The sequence below is a fragment of the Microtus oregoni genome, unplaced genomic scaffold (assembly GCF_018167655.1).
Source record: "Microtus oregoni isolate MIOR12 unplaced genomic scaffold, Mior012 000056F_ref0000123, whole genome shotgun sequence".
In the NCBI taxonomy this organism is placed as follows: Eukaryota; Metazoa; Chordata; class Mammalia; order Rodentia; family Cricetidae; genus Microtus; species Microtus oregoni.
The window spans coordinates 1,120,721-1,145,842 of NW_024543832.1; the positions used below are offsets into that span (position 1 = coordinate 1,120,721).

General features: G+C 39.2%; 2 gene segments (V, D, J or C); both read right to left on the reverse strand.

Moving 5' to 3' along the window:
* Positions 1-729: 729 nt before the first annotated feature.
* On the reverse strand, positions 730-1,281 carry LOC121438475. The segment is given in 2 exon segments: positions 730-1,151; positions 1,236-1,281. Coding segments are annotated over 2 exon segments (468 nt in total).
* A 20,344-nt stretch (positions 1,282-21,625) lies between these two features.
* On the reverse strand, positions 21,626-22,151 carry LOC121438476. The segment is given in 2 exon segments: positions 21,626-22,007; positions 22,108-22,151. Coding segments are annotated over 2 exon segments (426 nt in total).
* Between the last annotated feature and the right edge of the window lie 2,971 nt (positions 22,152-25,122).

A 25,122-nucleotide genomic window follows, 5' to 3' on the forward strand; every position in this document is an offset into this window, starting at 1 on the left:
TTGGGAAAGATTATCCCAAATAATGAGTTATATAAAAGTTGACCAAAGTTAATAAGAACACATCCTGTTCTCATATACCGAGAAAGTCAGTATTAAAGTTAGACAGATTCTGAAACAATAACTATTAGTTTAGCCTGAGGAACAACTGCTTATACATCTGATTGGAAAGCTAATTTTTACCAAGACACAAATGCATGAAATGGGATCTGTCAAAAGCTATAATCAATTCTATCCTTTTACGGGACCTTCTTGGTGTAGAAGGAAACTACAGATATTTCAGTTTCAGGGAGATGTGTGAAAATGATTTTAAATAAGGGAAGCTGTGGTTTCTCTATCACAAGTGCAAAAACAGAGGACAAATTACAGATCTTTTAAAGTTCTCTAGCTTATAACTGAACCTAACATCAACAAGTGTCATAACTGCTGACTCCTTTACAATATCTGCATATATAAGAAAATGTGTGAATATGTATGCATATATGTGTGTGTGTGTGTAAAACATGTAAAGTTATATGTCATTCTATCTATAACAAGAAGCAGATTGTTATCTTACAGGACTTGTGGGAAAAGCTATTTGTTATAGTATTTGAACAAATAGGAAGTTTATTAGACTATGACAGTAAAGAGACACCTCTAGAGAATTTTTTTTATATGTGTTTGGAGAGGAAAACACAGATTCCAATATTGAAATATATTCTCATGCAGCACAGTCTAGAATTTCCTATCTTATTAAGCAACCACATACTGCTCTTCAGAGACCCTGTTGTTCTCCAACACCCCCTGCTGGTCGTGAGTGTCTCCCTTTGGAGGTTTTTGTCCAAGCTCACAGTAGAATTCTCTCACTGTGTCTCTGGCACAAAAATACATGGCTGTGTCTTCAGTTTGCAGACTGTTCAGTTTTAAGAAAACTTGGCTCTTGGAGGTGTCCCTGGTGATGGTGATTCGAGACTGGAAAGCTGAATTATAACCTGTGCCTCCATGATTCCACATTGCTCCCATCCACTCTAGACCCTTTCCTGGAGGTTGGCGGACCCAGTGCATATGGTAGCCGGTTAATGAGAATCCAGAGACAGTGCAAGTGAGTGACATACTCTGTGATGGCTGCACTAGGCCAGGTCCTGACTCCTTCAGCTGTATCTGGGACAGGGCACCTAGGGACAAGCAACATCACCATCAGTCATAAAACCTATAGATGAAAAACCCGGGTCCCTTTCCTGAAACCCTGAAGCACTTACAGCTTGGAAATGTCACCAGGCAGAGGAGCAGCACCAGGACAGCCATGCTGTGTTGGAGGCTCTAGTCAGAAGGAGATGGGGCCTCTCAGCTTGGCCTTGGATTTCATCCTGAGCTTGAGGACTGCTTTGCATTGGGGGAGGTCCCAGAGTGGTTAAAAGGAAACAAAGGCAATGTTTTCAATTTTTCCTCCAGGAAACTGAGATTTGCTTTATGCTTCTTAGAGGTACTGAATATTGAACCTCAGTTACATTGCATTGATACTATCAGGATTTCCAATTCCAGAGAAACAGGAAATATTAAGAGTAATACTGTACAGGCCTTAGAAGCAAAACATGAAAGTGTTTACGTTAACTAGGTCTACATGCATTTTGTGAAGGCAGAAGAGGATACCAGATTCTCAATGGATTTATATATCTTTGTATCTTCATATCTTCCAGTAGAGAATTTAAATGGTATTGGTATATTGGTGATCAGAAATCCTCTTTATGGAACTACTTAAAATTCTTTCTATTGGTGTCTGTGGAGTTGTCTCTTTCTTATAAATATTCAGGAAATAACATGTGAGGAAGCAGCTCAAACACAATTCATACATGTGATTTCACATGTTTATCTGTAAGGAAATCTGTGGGACTGATTTGGGTCCCATCTTATTAGGCTCAGATTTCACATTCTCACTTAGGAACATCCTAACTGGATACTAGATTTCATTTCTCTTAATTTATGTCAGTCTATCCATGAACTTTATTTATCTTTCTCTGTCACTCTCCTCAGCTTGTAGTCATTCACAGTTTCATAAATATGATTGTTGCTTTGGTAAGTTATGGGAAGCTCAGCTACCCATAACACTTTATTAAAAGCAAGAGCATACAACCAGTTTTGAGAGTTATGGTCACTGAAGTAATAACAAGACAGAGAACTTTAAGTGATGACAAGAAGTGCACTAGAAGTCACTTATAAACATGGGGAACCCTGTGACTTGAATGATAGTCAAGGAAGAGATAACAAGAGTTTCTAGTGTCTTTTCCTTTGTCTTGGTAGTGAAATTAACAGGGAATGAAAGTGCAGAGTTAGAACCAACCTGGTCAGTCAAGACTCAGGAAATGTCTGTCTAACTTGGCATTAGAGACATCATGATTTGTCTCCATTATTTCTTTATGCATAGTCTTTTCACTTTTTACTGTGAATTTCAGTGGTAGAAACTGCTCTTCACTTTAATGAGACAGCCATCCTGTGAAAGCCCTGATCACCATATGTGGTATGAGTTCAATGTTCCCTGTGTTTTTTATTGCTTCAGGGTTATAAAAAGATTTTTTTTTAGACATAATGCTTGGTATGTTTCATCTTGGGCTTGTTTGATATTTTCATTATGGTTACAATAATCTGGAAAGGAATATCTTGGAAATAAATGCACATTTCTTATACTGTATTGGGGAACTAGGTATAAATTCACTTATTCAAATATTTTTTATCCTTAGTTAATTCAGAGATATTGTCTAAGGTTTCTATTTCTGTGAAAAGACACCATGACTCCAGCTGTTATAAGGAAACTGTATAATTTAGGGGACTTTCATGCAGCTACAGAAGTTCAGACCATTCTTATCATGGCACAAAGAAAGGCAGCGTACAGGAAGTTATGATGCTGGAGGAATAGTTGAGAGTCCAACACCTTGCAAAAAACAAGAACTCAGCTGACAGACAGGGCAGCACCCTGAGCATAGAAAGCCTCAAAATCTACCCTCCACAGTGACACATTTCCTCCAACCAGGCTGTGCCTACACCAGCAATGGCACATATCTGAAATGTGTTACTCTCTTTGAGACTATGTGGGCCAATTTCATTCAAACTCCCACAGAGAGTTAGTGTCCATATCCCATACTCTCTTTTTTTGTGGCAAAAATATTTTCCATTTATTTTAACCGAAAAAAGTTATAGACTATATATTTTTTTATTGAGAAAAGGAAAAAAAAAGTTTCAGCCTCCTCCCAGCCTCCCATTTCCCTCCCCCTCCTCCCACCCTTCTTCCCCTCCCCCCACTCCTCTCGCCCTCCCTCTCCAGTCCAAAGAGCAGTCAGGGTTCCCTGCCCTGTGTAAAGTCCAAGGTCCTCCCTCCTCCGTCCATGTCTAGGAAGGTGAGCATCCAAACTGGCTAGGCTCCCACAAAGCCAGAAAACAAAGTAGGATCAAGACCCAGTGCCATTGTCCTTGGCTTCTCATCAGCCCTCATTGTCCGCCATATTCAGAGAGTCCGGTTTTATCCCATGCTTTTTCAGTCACAGTCCAGCTGGCCTTGGTGAGCTCCCAAAAGATCAGCTCCACTGTCTCAGTGGGTGGGTGCACCCCTCGTGGTCCTCAGTTCTTTGCTCATGTTCTCCCTCCTTCTGCTCCTCATTGGGACCTTGGGAGCTCAATCCAGTGCTCCAGTGTGGGTCTCTGTCTCTATCTCCATCCATCATCAGATGAAGGTTCTATGATGATATGCAAGATATTCGTCAGTATTGCTCTAGGATAGGGTCATTTCAGGTTCCCTAACCTCAGCTGCCCAAGGAAATAACTGGGGACATCGCCTTGGGGTCCTTGGAGCCACTGTAGGTTCAAGTCTCTTGCCAACCCTAAGGTGGCTCCCTTAACTAAGAATTGTGCTTCCGTGCTCCCCTATCCAACCTTCCTTTATCCCAATCATCCTTTTTCCCCATGTTCCCCCCATCCTCCCCTTCTCACTTTTCTCTCCCCATCTCCCCTTTCCCCCATCCCACCCCACAGCCAAGATCCAAATTTTCTCCCCGGCAATTTTGTCTACTTCCCATAGGCAAGAGGATAACTATATGTTTTTCCTGGGTTCACCTTCTTACTTAGCTTCTTTAGGTTCACCAATAGTAGATTCTGTGACCCTTATTTATGGCTAGAAACCAATTATGTGTGAGTACATCCCATGTTCATCTTTTTGGGTCTGGGTTACCTCACTCAGGATAGTGTTTTCTATTTCCATCCATTTGCATGCAAAATTTGAGAAGTCATTATTTTTTTTTACCGCAGCGTAGTACTCTAATGTGTATATATTCCACACTTTCTTCATCCATTCTTCCATTGAAGGACATCTAGGTTGCAAACCGTATCCAAGAACACATTAGAAAGCATGCCATACTCTCTTACTGCTTGTGTTTCTCTTTTTCCATTAGACTCTCAAGAAGGAAGTCACTGGGATAATAGCATTTGCAAAGGGAATTCATTCATGGTGAAGCCACACATTGTTCATTATTATCTTCTATTTTAGAGCTGTATCCTTATTCTTAAGCGTTTATTCAGTCATTTGTTTAATTACGTAAAGTAGATAGATGGATACTCATTTAATGGATCAAGCAGAATTAACAATACCAGCCTTCCACCTGTGTAGTGGTCAGAATCTCTTTACATGATAAAAACTAGGGTCATCATGGAAAAAGGAACCTTATTTGGAAAAAAATACCTACATTATATTAGTATGCAGGCAAGAATATGATGTCATTGTCTTGATTAATAACTGATGTAAGGGGGCTCAGACAGATAAGACATTGCCATCCATAGGCAGGTGTTTGTGCATTTTATAAGGAAGCAGGCTGTACAACCATGGAGAGCAAGTTTATGAATTGAGATTATTTGTGATCTCTGATTCAGTTTCCACTTTCAGTTTTTTTTTCTTATTTGACATCCTAATTTTCCTCCATGGTTGTCTGTAATATTTAAGATTACACAAACCATTTCCTTTCCATGTTGCTAACTACATTCATAGGTAGCAGACTGGGATAGTTTAAAATTTTTCTGATGAGAGAATGGGTTGAGAATGGTGACAGTGTGTATAACTGCAACCATAATCACAGATACAGTCACACTTTTAGGTAGAGCCACACTCTGCATCACACACTCACAGAGAATCACACTTACGATATGGTCACAAATAAAATTATGTGGGGACAAGCCATGATAATTTAAGTCTGGGCAGGTCACCCAAAGGAAGTTCTTCCAGTCCAAATCACCTGGGACTATGACCACTGAGAAATTTAAAAAAGAGGCCTGAGTCTCAGTAGTTTACCCTGAAGCAATACCTGGTAGCAGGAAAGAACCACAAGCTGAGATAATCCAACCTCCTCCCAAGGGTAGACCATTCAAAGATAATGCCTGACATTCCAACCACTGTAGATAGAACCACCTGCCAGAGCACCTCACCAGGACACCTTTACACAAATGTCAGCCAATCAGGGGTCCTAAACCTCACAAGCCCATCACCCCCACCTCTATTGCTTGATTCTACTGCACATACTGGCTTTGTGGGAGCCTAGACAGTTTGGATGCTCACCTTACTAGACCTGGATGGAGGTGGGTGGTCCTTGGACTTCCCACAGGGCAGGGAACCCTGATTGCTCTTTGGGCTGATGAGGGAGGGGGACTTGACTGGGGGAGGGGGAGGGAAATGGGAGGCCATGGTGGGGAAGAGACAGAAATCTTTAATAAATAAATAAATTAAAAAATAATAAAAAAGAAAAAAAATTGAAGAAATAAAAAATAAAAAGAAAAGAAAAGGAAAAAAAACCCTGTTCTAATTGAACTCAAGGCTCTCTGGATAGTCCAATATCTTGGACATAAGGAGAGACAGAGTTTGGAAACTTGATTAAAATAAAGGCTAGGTCTCCTTTGTTGGCTTTTGTGGGACCCAGAGGATTTGGGCATAACAATTACACATTCAAACACACACACACACACACACACACACACACACACATGCACAATCACACACACACAAACACACACACACACTACCACCACCACCACCACCACTACCACATCCACATGTAGAAATAATTATTCATAAGCAGGGGGGCTGAATTTCTTTCTTTTTGTCTTTTTCACAGGACCACTCTGGTTGGCTTGGTCTCACTATGTAGAACAAACTGATACTGAACAATGTCCTTTGTTTCTATAGCCTGCCTGCGCCAAGCAAGGTAGGCGCTTTGTTTGCGAGCTACCCAACCAGCACGGAGACCTGATCTCTCGGCGCCAGGAGAGCCAACATTGGGGGGAGTTTCTGACCCCACGGCACCAACCCGGGACAGGGAACTCAGAGGTTCCTCAGCCCCCTGTCCTTCTTGGACTCTCTGCAGGGCCTCTACTCCCTGCATACTGACTCTTTATTCCTATCCCACCCAGCTTGCATCCAGAGCCCTCCCCACTTCAGCCCCACTGCCCTTTTTGGACACATAACATCACTCAGCCCAACCTGTCTGGGCACTGTGTCGGAGTCCTCGGGGCACCCAAGCGGGCGGGAGTTCCTTTGTTTCTGTAGCCTGCCTGCACCAAGCAAGTTAGGCGCTTCATTTACGAGCTACCCAACCAGCATGGAGAATTGATCTGGGTGCCAGGAGAGCCAGCATTGGGGAGAGCCATAATTGGGCATGGAGATCTGATCTCGGCACCAGGAGAGCCATCACTGGGGAGAGCCATACTGGGAACATACATCAGTAGGCAAGGAGACCTTGATGGAGGAAGGTCATTGGTTAAATAAAAAGAAACTGCTTGGCCCCCATTGGTTAGAAGAAAGGTGGGAGGAGTAAACAGAACAGAATGCTGGGAGGAAGAGGAAGTGAGCTCAGTCTCCACAGCTCTCCTCTCGGGAGCAGATGCCTCAGAGAGACACCATGCTCCCAGCTCTCAGGCAGACGCACACGATGAAGCTCTGACCCAGGATGGACATAGGCTAGAATCTCCCCAGTAAGCACACCTAGGGGCGATACACAGATGATTAGAAATGGGCTAAATTAATACGTGAGAATTAGCCTAGAAGAGGATAGATAGAAATGGGCCAAGCAGTGATCAAATGAATACAGTTTGTGTGTTGTTATTTCGGGCATAAACTAGCCAGGCAGCCAGGGTGCTGGGGATGCAGCCCCGCTCCCTTATTACTACAAGACCTGATCCTGTAAAAGAAGATCCATAAGGGAGCATTTGGAAGAAGAGATGGGCAGACGCCAATGCAAGAATTCACCCAACAAGCTGAAAATCAACATGAAGCCACCAGAAACCAGCGAACTCACAACAGGAGGACATGAACACCTTAATCAAGAAGAAGTAGAAAAGATTGACTTCATGAAAGTGATTGATGCCCTTAAACAGCATGTAAAGAACACCCTTATAGAAATGGATGAGAAATATACCAGAAAGTTTGATGAATTGAATAAATCAGTGAATGATACCCTAGAAAACCAAGGAAAAACAATCAAACAGATAATGGAAACAGTTCAAGACTTGAAAACTGAAATGGAGGCAAAGAAGAAAACACAAACAGAGGGCCGGCTGGACATGGAAAATTTAAGTAAACAAACAGAGTCTACAGAAACAAGCATAACCAACAGAATACAAGAGTTAGAAGAAAGAATCTCAGATTCTGAAGATACCATAGAGAAAATAAACACACTGATCAAAGAAAACAGCAAGTCCAAAAAATTCTCATCACAAAACATTCAGGAAATATGGGACACAATAAAAAGACCAAACCTAAGAATAATAGGAGTAGAAGAAGGAGAAGAAGCGCAGCTCAATAGTCCAGAAAATATATTTAATAAAATTATAGAAGAAAACTTTCCCAATCTAAAGAAAGATATACCTATGAAGGTTCAAGAAGCATACAGAACAACGAATAGGCTGGATCAAAAAAAAAATCCCCTCGCCATATAATAATCAAAACACAAAGCATACAGAATAAGGAAAGATTTTAAGAGCTGCAAAGGAAAAAGGCCAAGTCACTTATAAAGGTAAACCTATCAGACTTACACCTGACTTCTTCATGGAAACCATGAAAGCCAGAAGGTTCTGGATAGATGTACTGCAGAAACTGAGAGACCATGGATGAAAGCCCAGACTACTATACCCAGCCAAGCTTTCGCTCACTATAAATGGAGAAAATAAAATTTTCCACGATAAAAACAAATTTAAACAATACGCAGCCACAAATCCAGCCTTACAGAAAGTAATAGAAGGAAAATCACAAACCAAGGAGTCCAACAATGACCACAATAACTCAGACATCTAGAGACCCTTCACCAACACAACTCAAAGAAGGGAAACACACAAACTCTATTACTAAAAAAGTGACCGGAGTTAACAACCACTGGTCATTAATATCACTTAATGTCAATGGACTCAACTCACCTATAAAAAGGCACAGGCTGATAGATTAGATAAGAAAACAGGATCCAACATTCTGCTGTTTACAAGAAACACACCTCAACCACAAAGACAAGCACCTACTCAGAGTAAAGGGCTGGGAAAAGGCTTATCAAGCAAATGGACCTAAGAAACAAGCAGGTGTGGCCATACTAATTTCTAACAAAGTTGACTTCAAACTTAAATCAATCAGAAGAGAGGGAGAAGGGTATTTTGTACTCATAACAGGAATAGTTCATTAGGATGAAGTCTCAATCCCGAACATCTATGCCCCTAATATAAAAGCACCCATGTACATAAAAGAAACATTACTAAAACTCAAGGCAGCCATCAAACCGCACACACTAATAGTAGGAGACTTCAACACTCCTCTTTCACCAATGGACAGGTCAATCGAAAGAAACCTAACAGAGAAATAAGAGAATTAATGGAGGTAATGAAGCAAATGGACTTAACAGACATCTATAGAACATTCCAACCAAGTAGGAAAGAATATACCTTCTTCTCTGCAGCTCATGGAACCTTCTCGAAAATCAACCACATAATCGGTAACAAAGCAAACATCCACAGTTACAAAAAAATATTAGTAACCACCTGTGTCTTATTAGATCTCCATGGATTAAAGTTAGAATTCAACAACAAAGCTACCCCCAAAAAGCCTACAAATTCATGGAAACTGAACAGTCAACTACTAAATCATACCTGGATTAAGGAAGAAAAAAAGAAGGAAATTAAAGTCTTCCTAGACTTCAACGAAAATAAAGAAACAACATACTCAAACTTATGGGACACTATGAAAGTAGTGCTAAGTGGAAAGTTCATAGCACTAAGTGCCCACTTAAAGAAAACAGAGAAAGCTCACATTGGAGACTTAACAGCCCACCTGAAAGCTCTAGAAAAAAAAAAGAATCAGACTCACCTAGGAGGAGTAGAAGACTGGAAATAATGAAACTGAGGGCTGAAATCAACAAAATAGAAACACAGAAAACAGTCCAAAGAATCAATGAAACAAAAAGCTGGTTCCTGGAGAAAATCAACAAGATTGACAAACCCCTATCCAAACTAATCCAACGGCATAGAGAGAATTTGCAAATTAATAAGATCGGGAATGAAAAGGGGGACATAACCACAGACACAGATGAAATTCAGAGAATCATTAGATCTTACTACAAAAGCCTATATGCCACAAAATTGGAAAATGTAAAGGAAATGGACACTTTTTTAGATAAATACCATATACCAAAGTTAAACCAGGACCAGGTGAACAATCTAAATAGACCTGTTAGTTCCCAAGAATTAGAAGCGGTTATCAAAAACCTCCCTACCAAAAAAAGCCCAGGACCAGATGGTTTCAATGCAGAATTCTACCAGAACTTCCAAGAAGACCTACTACCTATCCTCCTTAATGTATTTCACAATATAGAAACAGAAGAGGCATTTCCAAATTCCTTTAATGAAGCTACAGTCACTCTGATACCAAAACCGCACAAAGACTCAACCAAGAAAGAGAATTATAGGCCAATCTCACTCATGAACATCCACGCAAAAATCCTCAACAAAATACTGGCAAACCATATCCAAGAACACATTAGAAAAATTATCCATTATGATCAAGTAGGCTTCATCCCGAGATGCAGGGCTGGTTCAACATATGAAAATCTATCAATGTAATCCATCATATAAATAAACTGAAAGAAAAAAACCATATGATCATTTCATTAGATGCTGAAAAAGCATTAGACACAATTCAACATACCTTTATGATAAAAGTATTGGAGAGATTAGGGATACAAGAGTCATACCTAAATATAATAAAAGCTATATACAGCAAGCCGACAGCTAACATCAAATTAAACAAAGAGAAACTCAAAGCCATCCCACTAAACTCAGGAACACGACAAGGCTGTTCACTCTCGCCATACCTCTTCAATATAGTGCCTGAAGTTCTAGCAATAGCAATAAGATATCATAATGGGATCAAGGAGATTCAAATTGGAAAGGAAGTAGTGAAACTTTTTTATTTGCAGATGATATGATAGTGTAGATAAGCGACCCCCAAAACTCCACCAAAGAACTTTTACAGCTGATAAACACCTTTAGTAATGTGGCAGGATACAAGATCAACTCCAAAATATCAGTCACCCTCTTATACACAAAGGATATGGAAGCAAAGAGGGAAATCAGAGTAGTTTCACCTATCACGATAGCAACAAATAGCATAAAATATTTCGAGGTAACTCTAACCAAGGAAGTGAAAGATCTCTTTGACAAGAACTTTAAAGCATTGAAGAAAGAAATTGAAGAGGATACCAGAAAATGGAAGGACCTCCCTTGCTCTTGTATAGGGAGGATCAACATAGTAAAAATGGCAATTCTACCAAAGGCAATTTATAGATTCAATGCAATCCACATCAAGGTCCCATCAAAATTCTTCACAGATCTTGAGAGGACAATAATCAACTTTATATGGAAAAACAAAAAACCCAGGATAGCCAAAACAATCCTATACAATTAAGGATCTTCTGGAGGCATTACCATCCCTGACTTCAAACTCTATTACAGAGCTACAGTGATGAAAACAGTATGGTACTGGCATAAAAACATAGATGTCGACCAATGGAATTGTATAGAAGACCCAAATTTTAACCCACAAACCTATGAATGAAATGGTAAAAAATAACAATGTACTGTGACATGAAAACACATTGTCTGCAACACACTGAACTGAGGAAGGCAGGGGCTACTGAATTGTGCTCTCAGTCATTGGTGTTCTGATTGTCACTTTGGATCTTAGACAGAAAGTGGATCTGGGTTGAGTTTAGAGCCTTTGTAATGGGAAGAGAGGCCCCAACTGTGCAGTCAACCCCCAAAGGCTCCTAGGGCACCTGACACCGTTTTTTGGCCCTGTGGTCAGAGGATGCTATATTGCAAACTATTAACACAGTATAAGAAATATGCCTCTTTTAAGCAAACACATAAATTCCCAGACATAGACACAAACAGACAGACAATTAACAACAGAGACAAACACAAAGGCAGATATACTAGAACAGACAGATATATGTATGTCAACATGTTATTTGAATGTCATTCATTTTACTTAAAATATCATGTTTATTTACAATATAGCTTGATAATATTGATCCATCCCAGTACCCTCTCTCTCCTGCATCCTATTCTATATGACTCTATGTTTCCTGAGCTATGTATTGTCCTGTGGACTGAAATCTCAGAGAAGTGATTGAAATGAGCTGTTATTGAGAAGAAAAATGAGACAGTACTTTTCTAAAGAAAAGTTTTCTAACCTTTAACAGTGAGTAGTGATAAACAGCATTTATCAATTAAAATGAGGAATTAATATTTGAAATGGTTCTTTTTGAGTCAAAACAACTTTTTACTACACAAGAACTCTTCCATCAAAGTAACTCCCAGCACTAGCTGAGTAATTTTTTTAAATAAATACATTTTTGTTGTTTTTTTTTCAAGACTGAGTTACTCTAACTCTCTTTGAACTGGCTCTGAAGACCAGGATGATTTCAAAATCTAATGATTAGCCTGCCTTTGCCTCCTGAGTCCAGGAATTAAAGATGTATCCTACCACCACCAGGCAAATACATTATTTTGAGTTATACATAAGTGATTCTGTATGGATGCTGTAGTGATCATGGAGACAAACAAAGGTCACAGTGTCCTCTGAACTCACCTGTGGTTACGAACTGCCCTGAGTTTAGGGTTTACAATCTCCAGTTTCTCTAGCTTCGTTCAGATCTAATGCTGATCACCACAGAATCAGTTCCACCCTTTATGACAGCTTTCATTTTGTTCATGTCTGAATACACCCTATTTCCAGAATACATTGGGGCAATGGAAATAGCTCTGCAGTTCATGTTCTTGCTGAAGCAGAATCTTCAACTGGGATCTTAATTATAAGCTCAAGTCTTCAAGGTTACAAAAAGAGCTGTGTGTCAGACAACAAGTTTTTCCATTCATGGGATGTGGAGACAGCATAATCACTGGAACTCACTAAAACTGGTCTAACCATTTGTGATCTCCAGGCCATGGTGCAGGAAGTTCTTCTGTCTATGTGTTGCTTTTGATGGTTAATAAATGAGGTGCTTTCCACCTATGATTTAACAGAATATAGCCAGAGTGGAAGAGATATATATGTAGTGACTGACGGTAGACAAAGTTAGTGAGACTCCATGTTGTTGCCAATAAGAGAAAGATATGAGCCACCTGCCTGAATCTTAAGGCATGAGCATCGTTGTAAAATATAAAGTAAATAGAAATATGTTAACCAAAATATAAGAGCTAACTATAACATGCTTAAGTGATTGGCCAAGTAGTAATTGAAATAATACAGTTTCTGTGTGATTATTTTGGGAGTCTGGGAGACTGGGAAATGAACAAAAAGCCTCTGGCAAAAAGGCTATATGATAAAGCTTGTATTTAAAATAAGGTGCAGATTGATAGATGAATGAATCACATGTCAAAATGTACACAAATACACATATATATGGAGGTCGGGTTAGACGTAGAGAAAATAAGGAAGAAAAGAACAGTATAACAAATACTTACATATAAAATATAATTTTATAAAATAAAAATGAATAAAATAATTAAAAAACACTTATCCAACTGAAAAACAGAAATTTAAAGTAATATTTAGCCACTTCAAGGATTGCTGCACACCAAACCTATAGAGAATATCCTGAGTGTGATTTGGAGAAGCAGCAGAGACACCTTTTTACCTCTCTCAACAGGCTCTCTGTGACCCAGAGCTCTGTGTGCTCTTACCGCCCCCTGCTGGTTTTTAGGTACCTGCAGGGAGGTTCGCATCTGAGCTCACAGTACTATTCATGAACTGTGTACTTTGCACAGTAATACATGGCTGTGTCCTCAGACCTCAGACTGCCTATTTCCAGGTACAGAGTGTTCTTGTCCTTGTCTCTGGAGATGGTGAATCAGATCTTCATGACATCAGCATAGTAGTTGTTGAACTATTACCACCCTTAATGCACGGAAACCACTCCAGCCCCTTTCCTCATGCTGGGCAGACCCAGTTCTTGTTATAGTTACTGAAGGTGCAACTATAGAGTCTCGGGAGCTCTTCAGGCTTTACTAAGAATCCCCAAGACTCCACCAACTGCACCTCTCACTAGACACCTGAAAGCGCACAGAAATGTGATCATAAAACTGACCAAAATCCATTTTTCATTCTCAAGCACACACGTGACACACTTTCTCATCTCTATAAATTACCTTTCAAAATAATGACAAGAAAAAGTGAACTAAGCCTCAAGTTCATGGTGAGTGGTCTGTTTTTAGTGCTAATCACTGAATGGGATGACCTGGAAATTCAGGGCTGGGCTCCTTTGCCAGAGCTGCAGGATCAGGGCAGTGCTGGTTTTCATGGGCACAGAGAAGACTTATTTGCATGTCTTCTTGGTATAGGAAGCACTGGAGTTGGATCTCATTGGAAGGCATCTCTCAGAGCAGATAATAGTCATCAAAGACAATGACGACATTTATAGAAATTGACACAGTATTGTAATTCAGTATTCATCCTTTCCTGGTTAAGAATTCATCGGCTTTTGTTCTCTTTTGTGCAAATTCACAGAACCTGAGTCCTTCCATGATATATGTCTCTTTTGTATAAATATATAATTTTTTTTTAATTTTTCCATTCAAAAATTTACACTTCCTCCCCTCCTCCCATTCTGCTCTCCCACTCACCCTCCTCCCACCCCCTTCCTCCTTAAGGCAGAGCAGGGAAACCTACCCTGTGGGACTCCAAGGCCCTTCCCACTACATACAGGCCTAGGAAGCTGTGCATCCAAACAGACTAGGGTCCCAAAAGCCAGCACATACAGAAGAGACAAGTCCCAGTACCTTTATCAATGGCTTCCCAGTCAGCCCCCATTGTCAGCCACATTCAGAGTCCAGTTTGATCACATGCTCGTTCAGTCCAGGTCCAGCTGTATTTGATGAGCTCCCTTTAGAACAGGCACACTGCCTCAGTGGGTGGGCCAACCCCTTGTGGTCACGACTTCCTTGCTTTTCTTCACCCCCCTTCTGCTCTTCAACTGGACCTTGGGAGCTCAGTCCTTTGCTCTGATGAGGGTCTCTGTCTCTATCTCCAGAGTTCCACACATATCTCTGTTTTTATACCGGAGATCATTCTTTCCCATTATCTGGACTGGACATTGCCATTCCCTGATGTTTCTCCTAGATAGGGTCAGACATTTAATGTGATCTTTGCAGAACTCCTTGCATGTTATGGGAATACTTGGAAATTTTCTGAATTTTACTCATTTCTGAGACAATGTTGTTTCCAGGCAACTGGAGACTTACATATGAGACAAGTCTTGTCATTGTCTCGCTACCACTTTGCAGTTACATATTTCTATTTTCATCAAACTCACATTCTACATCCTTATGTTCTCTCTTTGATTCACTTAAACTTTCTACCATTATCATTTTTTATGTTTACACCAAGCAATTCATGACTGCTTTTATGTTGTTTTAGCCTGGTTTTTATTTCATCCAATTAATATAATTAGCATATCCTGCGATTTTGATTAAGTTTTAGGATGACCTTGCTTTTTTTTAATTTTTAACATTTTTTTAATTCTCCTGTTTCCTCCCTACTCAGTCCCTTTCTCTCAGCACACCTCACTTTTGCTTTCACATCATCAGTATAACTCTGCCTTTGGTTCTCTTTGGTTCTCTCATAAAATATTTTCCCTTCCTAGGGTTTTCATTCTAGTTCCAAAATCTACAAAACAGAAGTGAGAACACCAAACACATAATCTAGGTTCTAAAATGATCAAAACAAGCAGTGTTCCTCCCCCATCAATCTCTATTCTACTGTTTGACACATGAATTTCTAGTGTCTTTCATGTTCCTCCTAGGCTGAATAAACACAGAGGAAAAGGAGACAAAAAGAATATAAAGGTGGAGCATTGGGGAGCAGTGCTGTGAAATCCTGTGTACTGGATGTGACATGGTAATTACACTCATGAACTCATAATCGCTGCTGTTTTGTGTATAAGCCCTACATAAGACGAAGTCTGCCAAAACCCTAGTGGAGATTATTTTTACCTCTTATTGAGGAGCTGTTGGATGTAGAACATTCCTGTAGAGGAAGAATGCTTCTCATCTGAGACAGTAGTCATCGGTAGTTTCCTATATTACAGTGATTGTCTCCATACTCATGCACATATGGCCAACATTAAGTGCCCTTCTACATGTCATGAAGTGTTGAGTGGTGAGAAACTTACATAGGGGAGGATATGGAAGGGAGTTGAGTAGAAACAGCATAGAGATGTGATCATATTTAATTGTATACAAGCAGAGTATACAATTCTTTAAAAGAAAGAAAAATTGTACCTACTGAATAACAAAATGGTTTAAAGAAGCTTTTGCTAAATGTGATATGCAGGGGGTAGTCAAGACAACCCTCAGTAAAAAGAATGATGATGAAGGTATAATACACATTATCTCAGGTACTACACTGCAGTTACCATGATAATAAATTCAGCTTGGAACCAGTACAAAATCAGAGAGAGAGAGAGAGAGAGAGAGAGAGAGAGAGAGAGAGAGAGAGAGTGTTTGGGTGAAGAAGTAGAGACCTAATGAGGTAGATGAGGTGTCAAGAGTAAAATGAGTATTAGCTACGTCACAAAATGGTTTATTTTTGCCTTCAAGGGGCATCAGGACAGGCTGAAATCAGGAAGTTGGGATATTTGGAATTCAGAAAACCAATAGAATTTGTGCAGGGTAAAGGCTAATGGCTAAGTTTGGAGAAGAACACAGGGGCCAGGAGGAAATAAAAATTTACTTCTTGCTTTTTTTTTTGCCATATCATGCAACTGAAGGACAAATGGTTGATGAAAATATAACTGTAGAGAATCTTATCTGAGAGGGCCTGACACTGAATAGTGCAGTTCAGCACTGGCAAGGGCTTTATGAGATTCCTTAGTGTAGATGTGCACAGAGTAAAATGTGCATGACCATTCATTGTATTGTTGTGCTGACTTAGTGAGACAAGTGCAGGGACCATGATAGTTTCTTCTTATTATATAGGGAATCCTCAATAGAGAGGTACCACGAAGAGAAAGTTTGATATCTACTCATTCCTTTAAAAATTGCTTCTCCTACCCAGAATTCAACATTAAGTCAAATGTTGCAACATTCACTGTATGCAGAACCCATTTATCCGTAGGTGCTGAACTAACCTTAAAAAGCCAAACTATCTTTTTGGATTCTAAGTCTACATTTTCAAAAGCTAGAAATTCAAGGAGTACTCATTTAGCCTCTGGGTCTGTTACAGCCTTACTTAATCTTTTTAAAAAGTAAGTAAATGGTTCTCTCTGTCTCTGTCTAACCATGGTATATGATTCAATTCTTGTTCATAGTTCTTGATTCTTTTCCCAAATATATAAGGCTGCTTCGTGGTATAGGGACAAGATTTCTTCTTCATAAAGTGCTTGAACCTGTGGGCCAACATAAGGGCCCTCACCAAGAATTTGATCTTGGGACATCTTAATGCCTTTTGTTTTTCACTGTTATTCCAAAATTTTGACTCCCTCTCTGAAATAAATTTTAAATATCAATAGATGTCCATCATCCAGGACTGCTGGAACTAAATGAAAAAAAAAATCACGTGGGGTTGCCCTGAATGTAGATGCCCAACTCTATCATCTCCTTAACAAATGTGGAATGAAAGCCATAAGTTTCAACAGCTTCTTAATTTCTTTTAGATCATTCATTCTTATAAGTATCCATCTATGTTCTTTGGATCCTTTTGAGCCTTTAGAACCTGATGCTTTGTAGATTTGTAGATTACAGGGTCAAAAACTAAAACGCTGGGTAAGCCATCTTTGACAGCCATTGATGATGTTGAATCCTGTCCTTGTGGCTTCTTTCTCTGTTCATCAGCTCCAATAATTTCCTTAATTATTTCAAATCTTTTTATTATTTTCTTTTGTAAAGAAGGAATCTCCTGGCCTGTACACATTTCTTATGATTTCATTGAGGCACCTCATCTCTGGTCCTCATTCTGCATATGGGATTCCAGGATCTGAAGTTTCTCCTTTAAAGGTAACATTTCATTCTTGGACTTTACTTGAATAACATGCAGATTGCCATCTTGGAGAGATAGTTTTTTTGTTAACTTATCATGACTTTTTGACAACAAATTCAACAGTATGAATTCTTTCAGATAACTTCTTAGTATACTTAATTATAGATTTAATTTTCTCTGTAATAGTATTAACTTTTTCAGGTAACCTTTGATTTTTGATGATATTAATTCTGTCAATTAGATGTTCATTATTAGTCTGCAAAGACTGTATCATTCCTAAAAGTGCCATATTCTTCCTTAATCATAGAACATGGAGAAGAAAACTTAAACCTAATACTCAATAAACTGAAGTATAGTCATAGTCATATAAGCTTTGCATAACACAATCCATAGTATTAGCCAAAAAGTTACTAAAAGTTACATCGTTAATGAAGTCTGCCATAATGATTTATGTATTACATGTTATATCCAGCAGATGTCATGGTTGCAGAGTTGCAGCTAGAAGCAATGCAACTGTTGACAACAGGAATGGTTTGGGACTTTTTTAGTTTTCATCTTGGTACTGTTTAAATACTGAAAAATATGTCTTGCTTGACAAATGAAAGGCAATTAAATCAATTACATACACAGAGCAAGAAACCCAGAACCCAGGGGCAGGGAGCAGAAACTGGAAGCCGTACAAGTCATCACATGGCAAAGAATCAATCTGGGGAATGCAGCAGTCATGTGTGCATGGGCTTCGGAAATTTCAAACTTGCCACACACAGTAAACTCTGTTATGGCAGGGATTCTACAAAAAAACACTTAGGCAAAAGCAAGCCTGTCTGGACCATGGAACCGCTAGGCTGTTAGGCCGTCCACCCGGTAGGTGTGAAGTTTGAATTCACATGGGAGCCAAGTGTGGCACAAATGCTTTTTAAGACATCCCACACTAGTTCAGAATTGAAATTAGATGGTTATTTATATAGGAGTAAACTTACAAATTTGAATTCTTTGTTTGATCGGAGAACAGAGATCGAATTCAACAATCCAGCAATCTGAAAGAGCAGCCAGCAAAAAAGAGGAAGGGGCTGATAGAGGCTCTGCATCAGCATATATGGTCTAAGAGGTGACACCTAAATAAGCGGGTAAACCATAAGCTGTAACATTTAATACAACAATGCCAGCACTATTTGTTGAAGATGGTTTCTTTATTTTATTGTATAGTGTTAAATTCTTTGTCAAAAATCAGGTGTTCATAGCTGTGTGGATTAATATCCAGGTCTTCAATTTGATTCCTTTGTTAATGTCTCTGTTTTTATGCCAAGACCAAGCTGTCTTCATTACTGTAGCTCTGCAATAGTGCTTAATGTCAGGGCTGGTAATGCCTCTGGAAGTTCCTTTATTGTATAGAATTGTTTTGGCTATCCTGATTTTTTGTTTAAGTTGATTATTGTTCTTTCAAGGTCTGCATTTCCTATTCTGGGGACTTACATTCCTTTCCCAGCAATGAGAATAGCTCATTTAAGTCTCTGAAAGTAAGAAATGATATTTGTCTAAGTGCTTAATTCCTATTTTTAAGAGAGTTTGGTTCTTAAACTGAAGACATTTCACATGGTCCCAACACACTCTACCACAGAGCTACAAGCCTAGCTTAGTCTTTTAAATATCACATTATTCTACATAAAATATTTTTTGAAGACTGCATTTATGCACTACTAACAAATACACTAGGAACCACAAATTCTTTTTCCTTGATGCCCAGCACTTATAACTGAATATGTAAAGAATCAATTTACTAAGCATGGATCTCAAAAAATATTTGGGTAAATAGGATAAATCAAAGCAAATGAAGAAAACAGAAGGAACAGGACAAGGAGTAGAGGGAAACTTCTCCCTCAGCTGGTGACCCCTATTCTGAGCCTGGACTCCATGACCTTTTCAAGACTACTGTGTAGTTGAACCACAGCATGTGCTGGAATCTCACTACTCTTGTTCAACACTACACTCCTGAATGAAAATGTAAAATAAGAACAGACTACATAGATGAGTAACAGTGTCTGTCACAGACTGTAAAGAAGAAGGTAGAGGCTGCTGAGCTGTGTTCTCTGCCTCTGGTGTTTTGGAATTCACTGGGATCTTAAAGAAGAATTGTAACTGGGATGTCTTCAGAGTCTTTTTCAGGGTAAGGAAGTCTCTGAGCCTAAAGTCTAACCCAGAATCTCAGCCTTGTTGCTCACCTGACCTCAGAGCAACTATCTGTGATCAGATGATGCTGTGGTAACCCTCACAATTTAAATTATTTATATTTGATGAGAAAGTATGCATCTCTGAAGCCAGCATACAGATACCCAGACATATGCACAGACAGACATATAACAATAGAGACAACCCTTCACAAAGACACACTTACAAGTGCAGATGGGTATATATATATATATATATATATATATATATATATATATATATATTAATATCTTATGCTATTTGAAAATTTTCTTTTTCCACCTTGCCATAATTCTACTTATAAACAAATCACAATGCTCATTTAGAATGTACTGTGATTACATTGATTCATTCCACTACGCTCTCTTCCCCTTTTTTCTCTCCGTTGACATTTCTGGCCTCTCCTACTCTCATATCTTTCTTTTTTCTCCTCCCTCATTTCCTACATTACTGAACCAAATCTTCTTTTGTCTGCTCATCCAGAAGTGAGATTACAGGGTCACATAATCTTTTGTAATTGTTTGAGGGACACCCACAGTTTTTATAATGTCTTAGTAGAACCACATTCCCATTTCCACAGCACAGGAATCCATTGCCATCTACTCCCATAACAGTTGGTCTCATTATTTCCTTGGGTAAATGACACTCATATCAATGGTTACAGGCATCTAATTCTTTTTGGTTTAAGATCCATTTCTTTGGTTATCAGAATGTTAACTTTATGCTACCTATTCTGACCACTTTCACTGGTCAATATGAAGCTTCCAATCAGGGGAAGAGGGCAGAACAATGTTTGCTCATGAGGATGTCAGCTCTCAACTCTGCATTCCTGGAGCTATCTGCTAACCTACTCTCTCAGAACTTGGGAAATGAGAGAGATGAGTTTTCCTAGAAAGAAAAATTAAGCTGTTCTCTTGGATGACAGAAGCCATGTTATAACCTTTAACAGGAAGTGGTGATGTTTCAAACACAGTATTTATTATTCAATATGAGAAATAAAATTTTGAAATATTACCACTTTAATCAAGGTTTCATATAAACTTTACAAGAACTAAACCATTGGGTTTAATCAAAACATTGAATGAGAACTTTATAAAAAATACACTGTTTTAATTAGGAGTATAAGCTTCTGTGTGGGTAGTGTATTGTTCATAGAAATAAACATATGGCACAGGGTCTTCTAGATTCATGTGGTTCTGAGCCACCTGTGTATTTTAGAGTTTATAGTCTTCTTTGTTTCCTTCTGGAATGGATGCTGGCCACTACACAGGATCACCTTGGACCAGTGTGATGTTCTGCATTTTGTTCAGGTAAAAGCACATTCTAAGTTTAAAAGCAACTATAACAGGGCTGTGAAAATCATGTTTTTGCCACACAAGGAGCCTTCAGTGGGTTCTAAAGAAAGAACTCGGAATCCATAGCTAAAAAAAGAAATGGGTGTGGTAGCCAACCAGGCATATTGTATAGGAAATATGGAGACAGACCAGTCACTGGGACTCACTAGACAACCAGACTATCCAGTCGTTGAGATCCAGGCCCATAGAATTTGATAGAATTTGTATTACTATATGTGGTATAGTTTATTAGAGAAATGTATCATATGTCAACACACACACACACACACACACATACATGGTGAGGAGTGAGAAGGAAAGAAAAAGGGAGAGAGAGTGCGACATAGACAGAGACAGGTAGACAGAAAGATAAAGGGAAACAGAAAAACACTGTAATAAATAAACACACACAACACAACAGGAAACAAAAATTGGAATTAACATTTGGACTTTCAAGGAGTACTACACTCTACACCTGTAAGGAAAATCCAAGGCTGTGCAGCCACTGCGGAGTCCAGTCTTCCTTGCTTCTCTGAGCAAGCTCTTTTCTGACCCAGTTTTCTAAGCCCCCTCAGCGCCCCCTACTGGTCCGTGTATCCCACAGCGCTGTTTTTTGTTTGAGGTCACAGTAACATCCACTCACTGTGTCTCTTGCACAGAAGTACACTGCTGTGTCCTCAATCCTCAGAATGCTCATTAGCAGGTACAGAATGTTCTTGCTATTGTCTCTGGAGATTGTGAACCGGCCCTTCAAAGAGTTCGCATAGTAGGTGGTACCTCTATTACTAATGGCTGCTACCCACTCCAGCCCCTTCCCGGGAGCCTGGCGGACCCAGCTCATGTAATAACCACTGAAGGTGAATCCAGAAACTGCACAGGAGAGTTTCAGGGACTTTCCAGGCTGCACGAAGCCTCCCCCAGACTCCAGCAATTGCACTTCACACTGGACACCTGTAACCACAAAGAATTCTGGTTAGAAAACTGACACAGAAGACATTTTTTCTGTTTCTCATGTCCACACAACACACAGCATCTCATCTTTATGAATTAACTTTTAAAATAAGGGCAGAGAAAACGAATATGAGCCGTAAGTCCATGGTGAGTGTCCTGTGTTCAGTGGTGAACCCTGACTGGGAGGATTTGGCAATCCAGAGCTAGTCTCTTCAGCCAAAGCTGCAGGGTCAGGGCAGGCCTAGCTTTTATGGGCACAAAGAAGCCTTATTTGCTTATCTTCCTTCCATAACAGGCTCTGTAGTTGGACCTGGCAGAAGGCAATACTCAGAGCAGATATAAGACATCATACACACTGATGACAGTTACAGAAATTGAAGCATTAACATAGCTCTGAGTACACATTTTCCTTCTTTGGGATTCACCACACACTATTTAGTTCCCTTTTCACCATATGCATAGAAAATATTGTGCTATGATCAAGTAGGCTTCATTCCACAGATCATATATCTTTAGGATCAATGTGAAATTGAAAAGTTCCACACTGCTGTGTTTCTAGATATTATCTCCGTCTGTCCCTTTGTCTCTGCTGGACATGGCTTCTTCTTGAGGTGGATCTTGGGTAGGATGACATCTGCCTCTAAGTGGAACTCCATTTTTATGATAGGAACACATGAGATTTTTCTGAATTTTCCTCAGTTCTGAGAGATCCTGTCCTAAGGACTCAGGATGTTTGTAAAGGAGACATTTCTTGTTGCTGTCTGTCTTCCTCTCAGTGATTGCTATAGAGACATATTTATATTTGCAGCACTCCATTGTTTTCATCCTGAAGTTCTCCCTATGATCACTTTTACTCCTCACTGTGCCTTTTCTTTTCCAAACCTGATGCCAGGCAACACATGGCTGCCTTCATGTTGACTTAGGTCAGTTTTTATGTCTGCATATTTATGTAGTCAGCATAATGGGACATTTAATAAATTTTTATAAAAAAACACAGAACTTTGGCATCAATTTGGTATTTTCAGAAGGCTCTGTTTATTTTTCCAAATTTTTATGCTTTCCACCCACTCAGCCCTTTTTTTCTCACTACACCCAAATTTTCCTATGAAAACCCTTGTATTACCTAGTGTTATTTCCCTTTTGTTCTTCACTTAAGATGTCTTTTCCTGTCTTGTCTTCCACTCTAGTTCCAAGCCTACAAAACAGAAGCCAAAACACCACATACACAGAGTCTCAATTATACAATCTGGATTCTACATAGGGCAGAAAATGTCCTTCCCCATCTTCAATATGTTGTGCGATATAAGATTTCCAGTATCATTCAAGTTCCTCCAAGGCTCAGAGAACACGGAGGAAGAGGAGGCAGGAAAAATGGAAGGAGTAGAGCACGGGGGGGGGGGTGTACTGTGAACGCTGTCTTCTGGATACGACAATCATGAACTCATAATGGCTGCTTTTGTCTTTATAAATGTAAGTAGAGACAAGTCAGCTAAAACCCTGATATAGATTGTGCTGATAATTCCTTGTCCCTGCTTATTACTGAGGAGCAGTTGGAAATGTATTTTTCTGGACAAGGGATATAGTCACTTTTTTTGAGGGTTTGGTCACTGGTATGTTTGCAATAACGCACTGCTTGAGTTCACACTCATGCACCTATGGACAGCACTAACTGTGCTTAAATACATGTAAGGTTGGTAGAGGCCCATGTTTAGAATATGCAGGAGGAGCTTGATGGAAAAATACCACATGCAGAGATCCTAAAGAATAAAGAAATATAGTAAAACCAAAAAAAAACTGAGGTTCAAAACAATAAATTTAGAAGTAAAATAATTAAGGAACACTGGTCAGATTCAAATAACTTGGTAGGCAACTTTATCGGCGACATCTTCCCATCCAACTGGTGGTGTCCTTCACTTATTTCTAAAAAAATCCATTTGCAGATAATTTTATGTATCATTTGTAAAATTCTTTTCACATTTGTTCAGCTATTACTTTATTCTAAGGTGACATTATCTCATCATCCATCAGAATTAGGAGAAAAACATATAATTCCTGCTACTATTTCAGGGCTCATGTTGCAATAACAGTTATTCTGACATTAGATTCCCTTTTTTATTAATATTATCAGTAAAAAATTAGAGGACATACTGAAGAGAAGAGAATTTCAGGGGCATCTCTATAAGCAACTGTTACTTTTTTTCTACTCCAGAGGGAAAACTTTGCCTGTGCCTATTTGTTCAATAATTTTTTACATTAATATAGATATGTAACATCTTTTAATTCATATTGGTAGACTCTCCATAAAACATTCTGGAGATTTTTGGTCAAATGTAAAATCCTTGTTATTAAAATAGAGGTATTGGTTCTGATAATATTTTATGCCCAACAAACTCATTAAGAGTTTTACCCTGTTAATCCATTTCAGGAGCAACAATGTAAGCTGATCCTCACACTGACCCTGGAAAATATGACAGTGGAACCTGTGGGTTCAACATTGTTTGCAGTATTCAATTCATGGTTATGCGTTCTGCTGTCAGGATTCTAAGGATGTAGTCAATGAGGTCTCCAAAGCTTTGTCACACACTATTGGTGTCTATGCGTAAATTTCCAGAGAAGCCTCAGCCTCAGAGGAAAAGATTCTTTTTTTTTTCCTTTTTAAACCTGCCTCAAGCTTATGATCCATTAACATGGAGCCTACAGGCAACACGGCTTTTCTGAAGGACACTTCTCTAGCTCAAATATGAGACATCAGGCTCTTCTTGTCAGTAACATCAGAGAGTGCAGAGGAGTAATTCTGAGAACAAACAAAAGTACCAACAAAAGCAGAAACTGTGAACATTATAGAACTCAGTTGTCTGTGGTAAGGGTTGGAGAGAGATGGACCAGGGACTGGAGCTGTTGTCTGCTGGGATGTGCTGAGAATTTTGTGGTCTGAATTGCACAATATGTCTATAGAGAAATCATTAGCTTGGAATTCAAGGTGCAAGCTCAGTTTTACCAAAATGTAAAGGCTCAAAAATAAAATCTTGGAACAATTTTAACAATTGTACACTTTTATAAGGTCCTATTAGTTTAGAAATAGAAATCTGTGGATGGTTCATTTTCTAAGCTAACTGT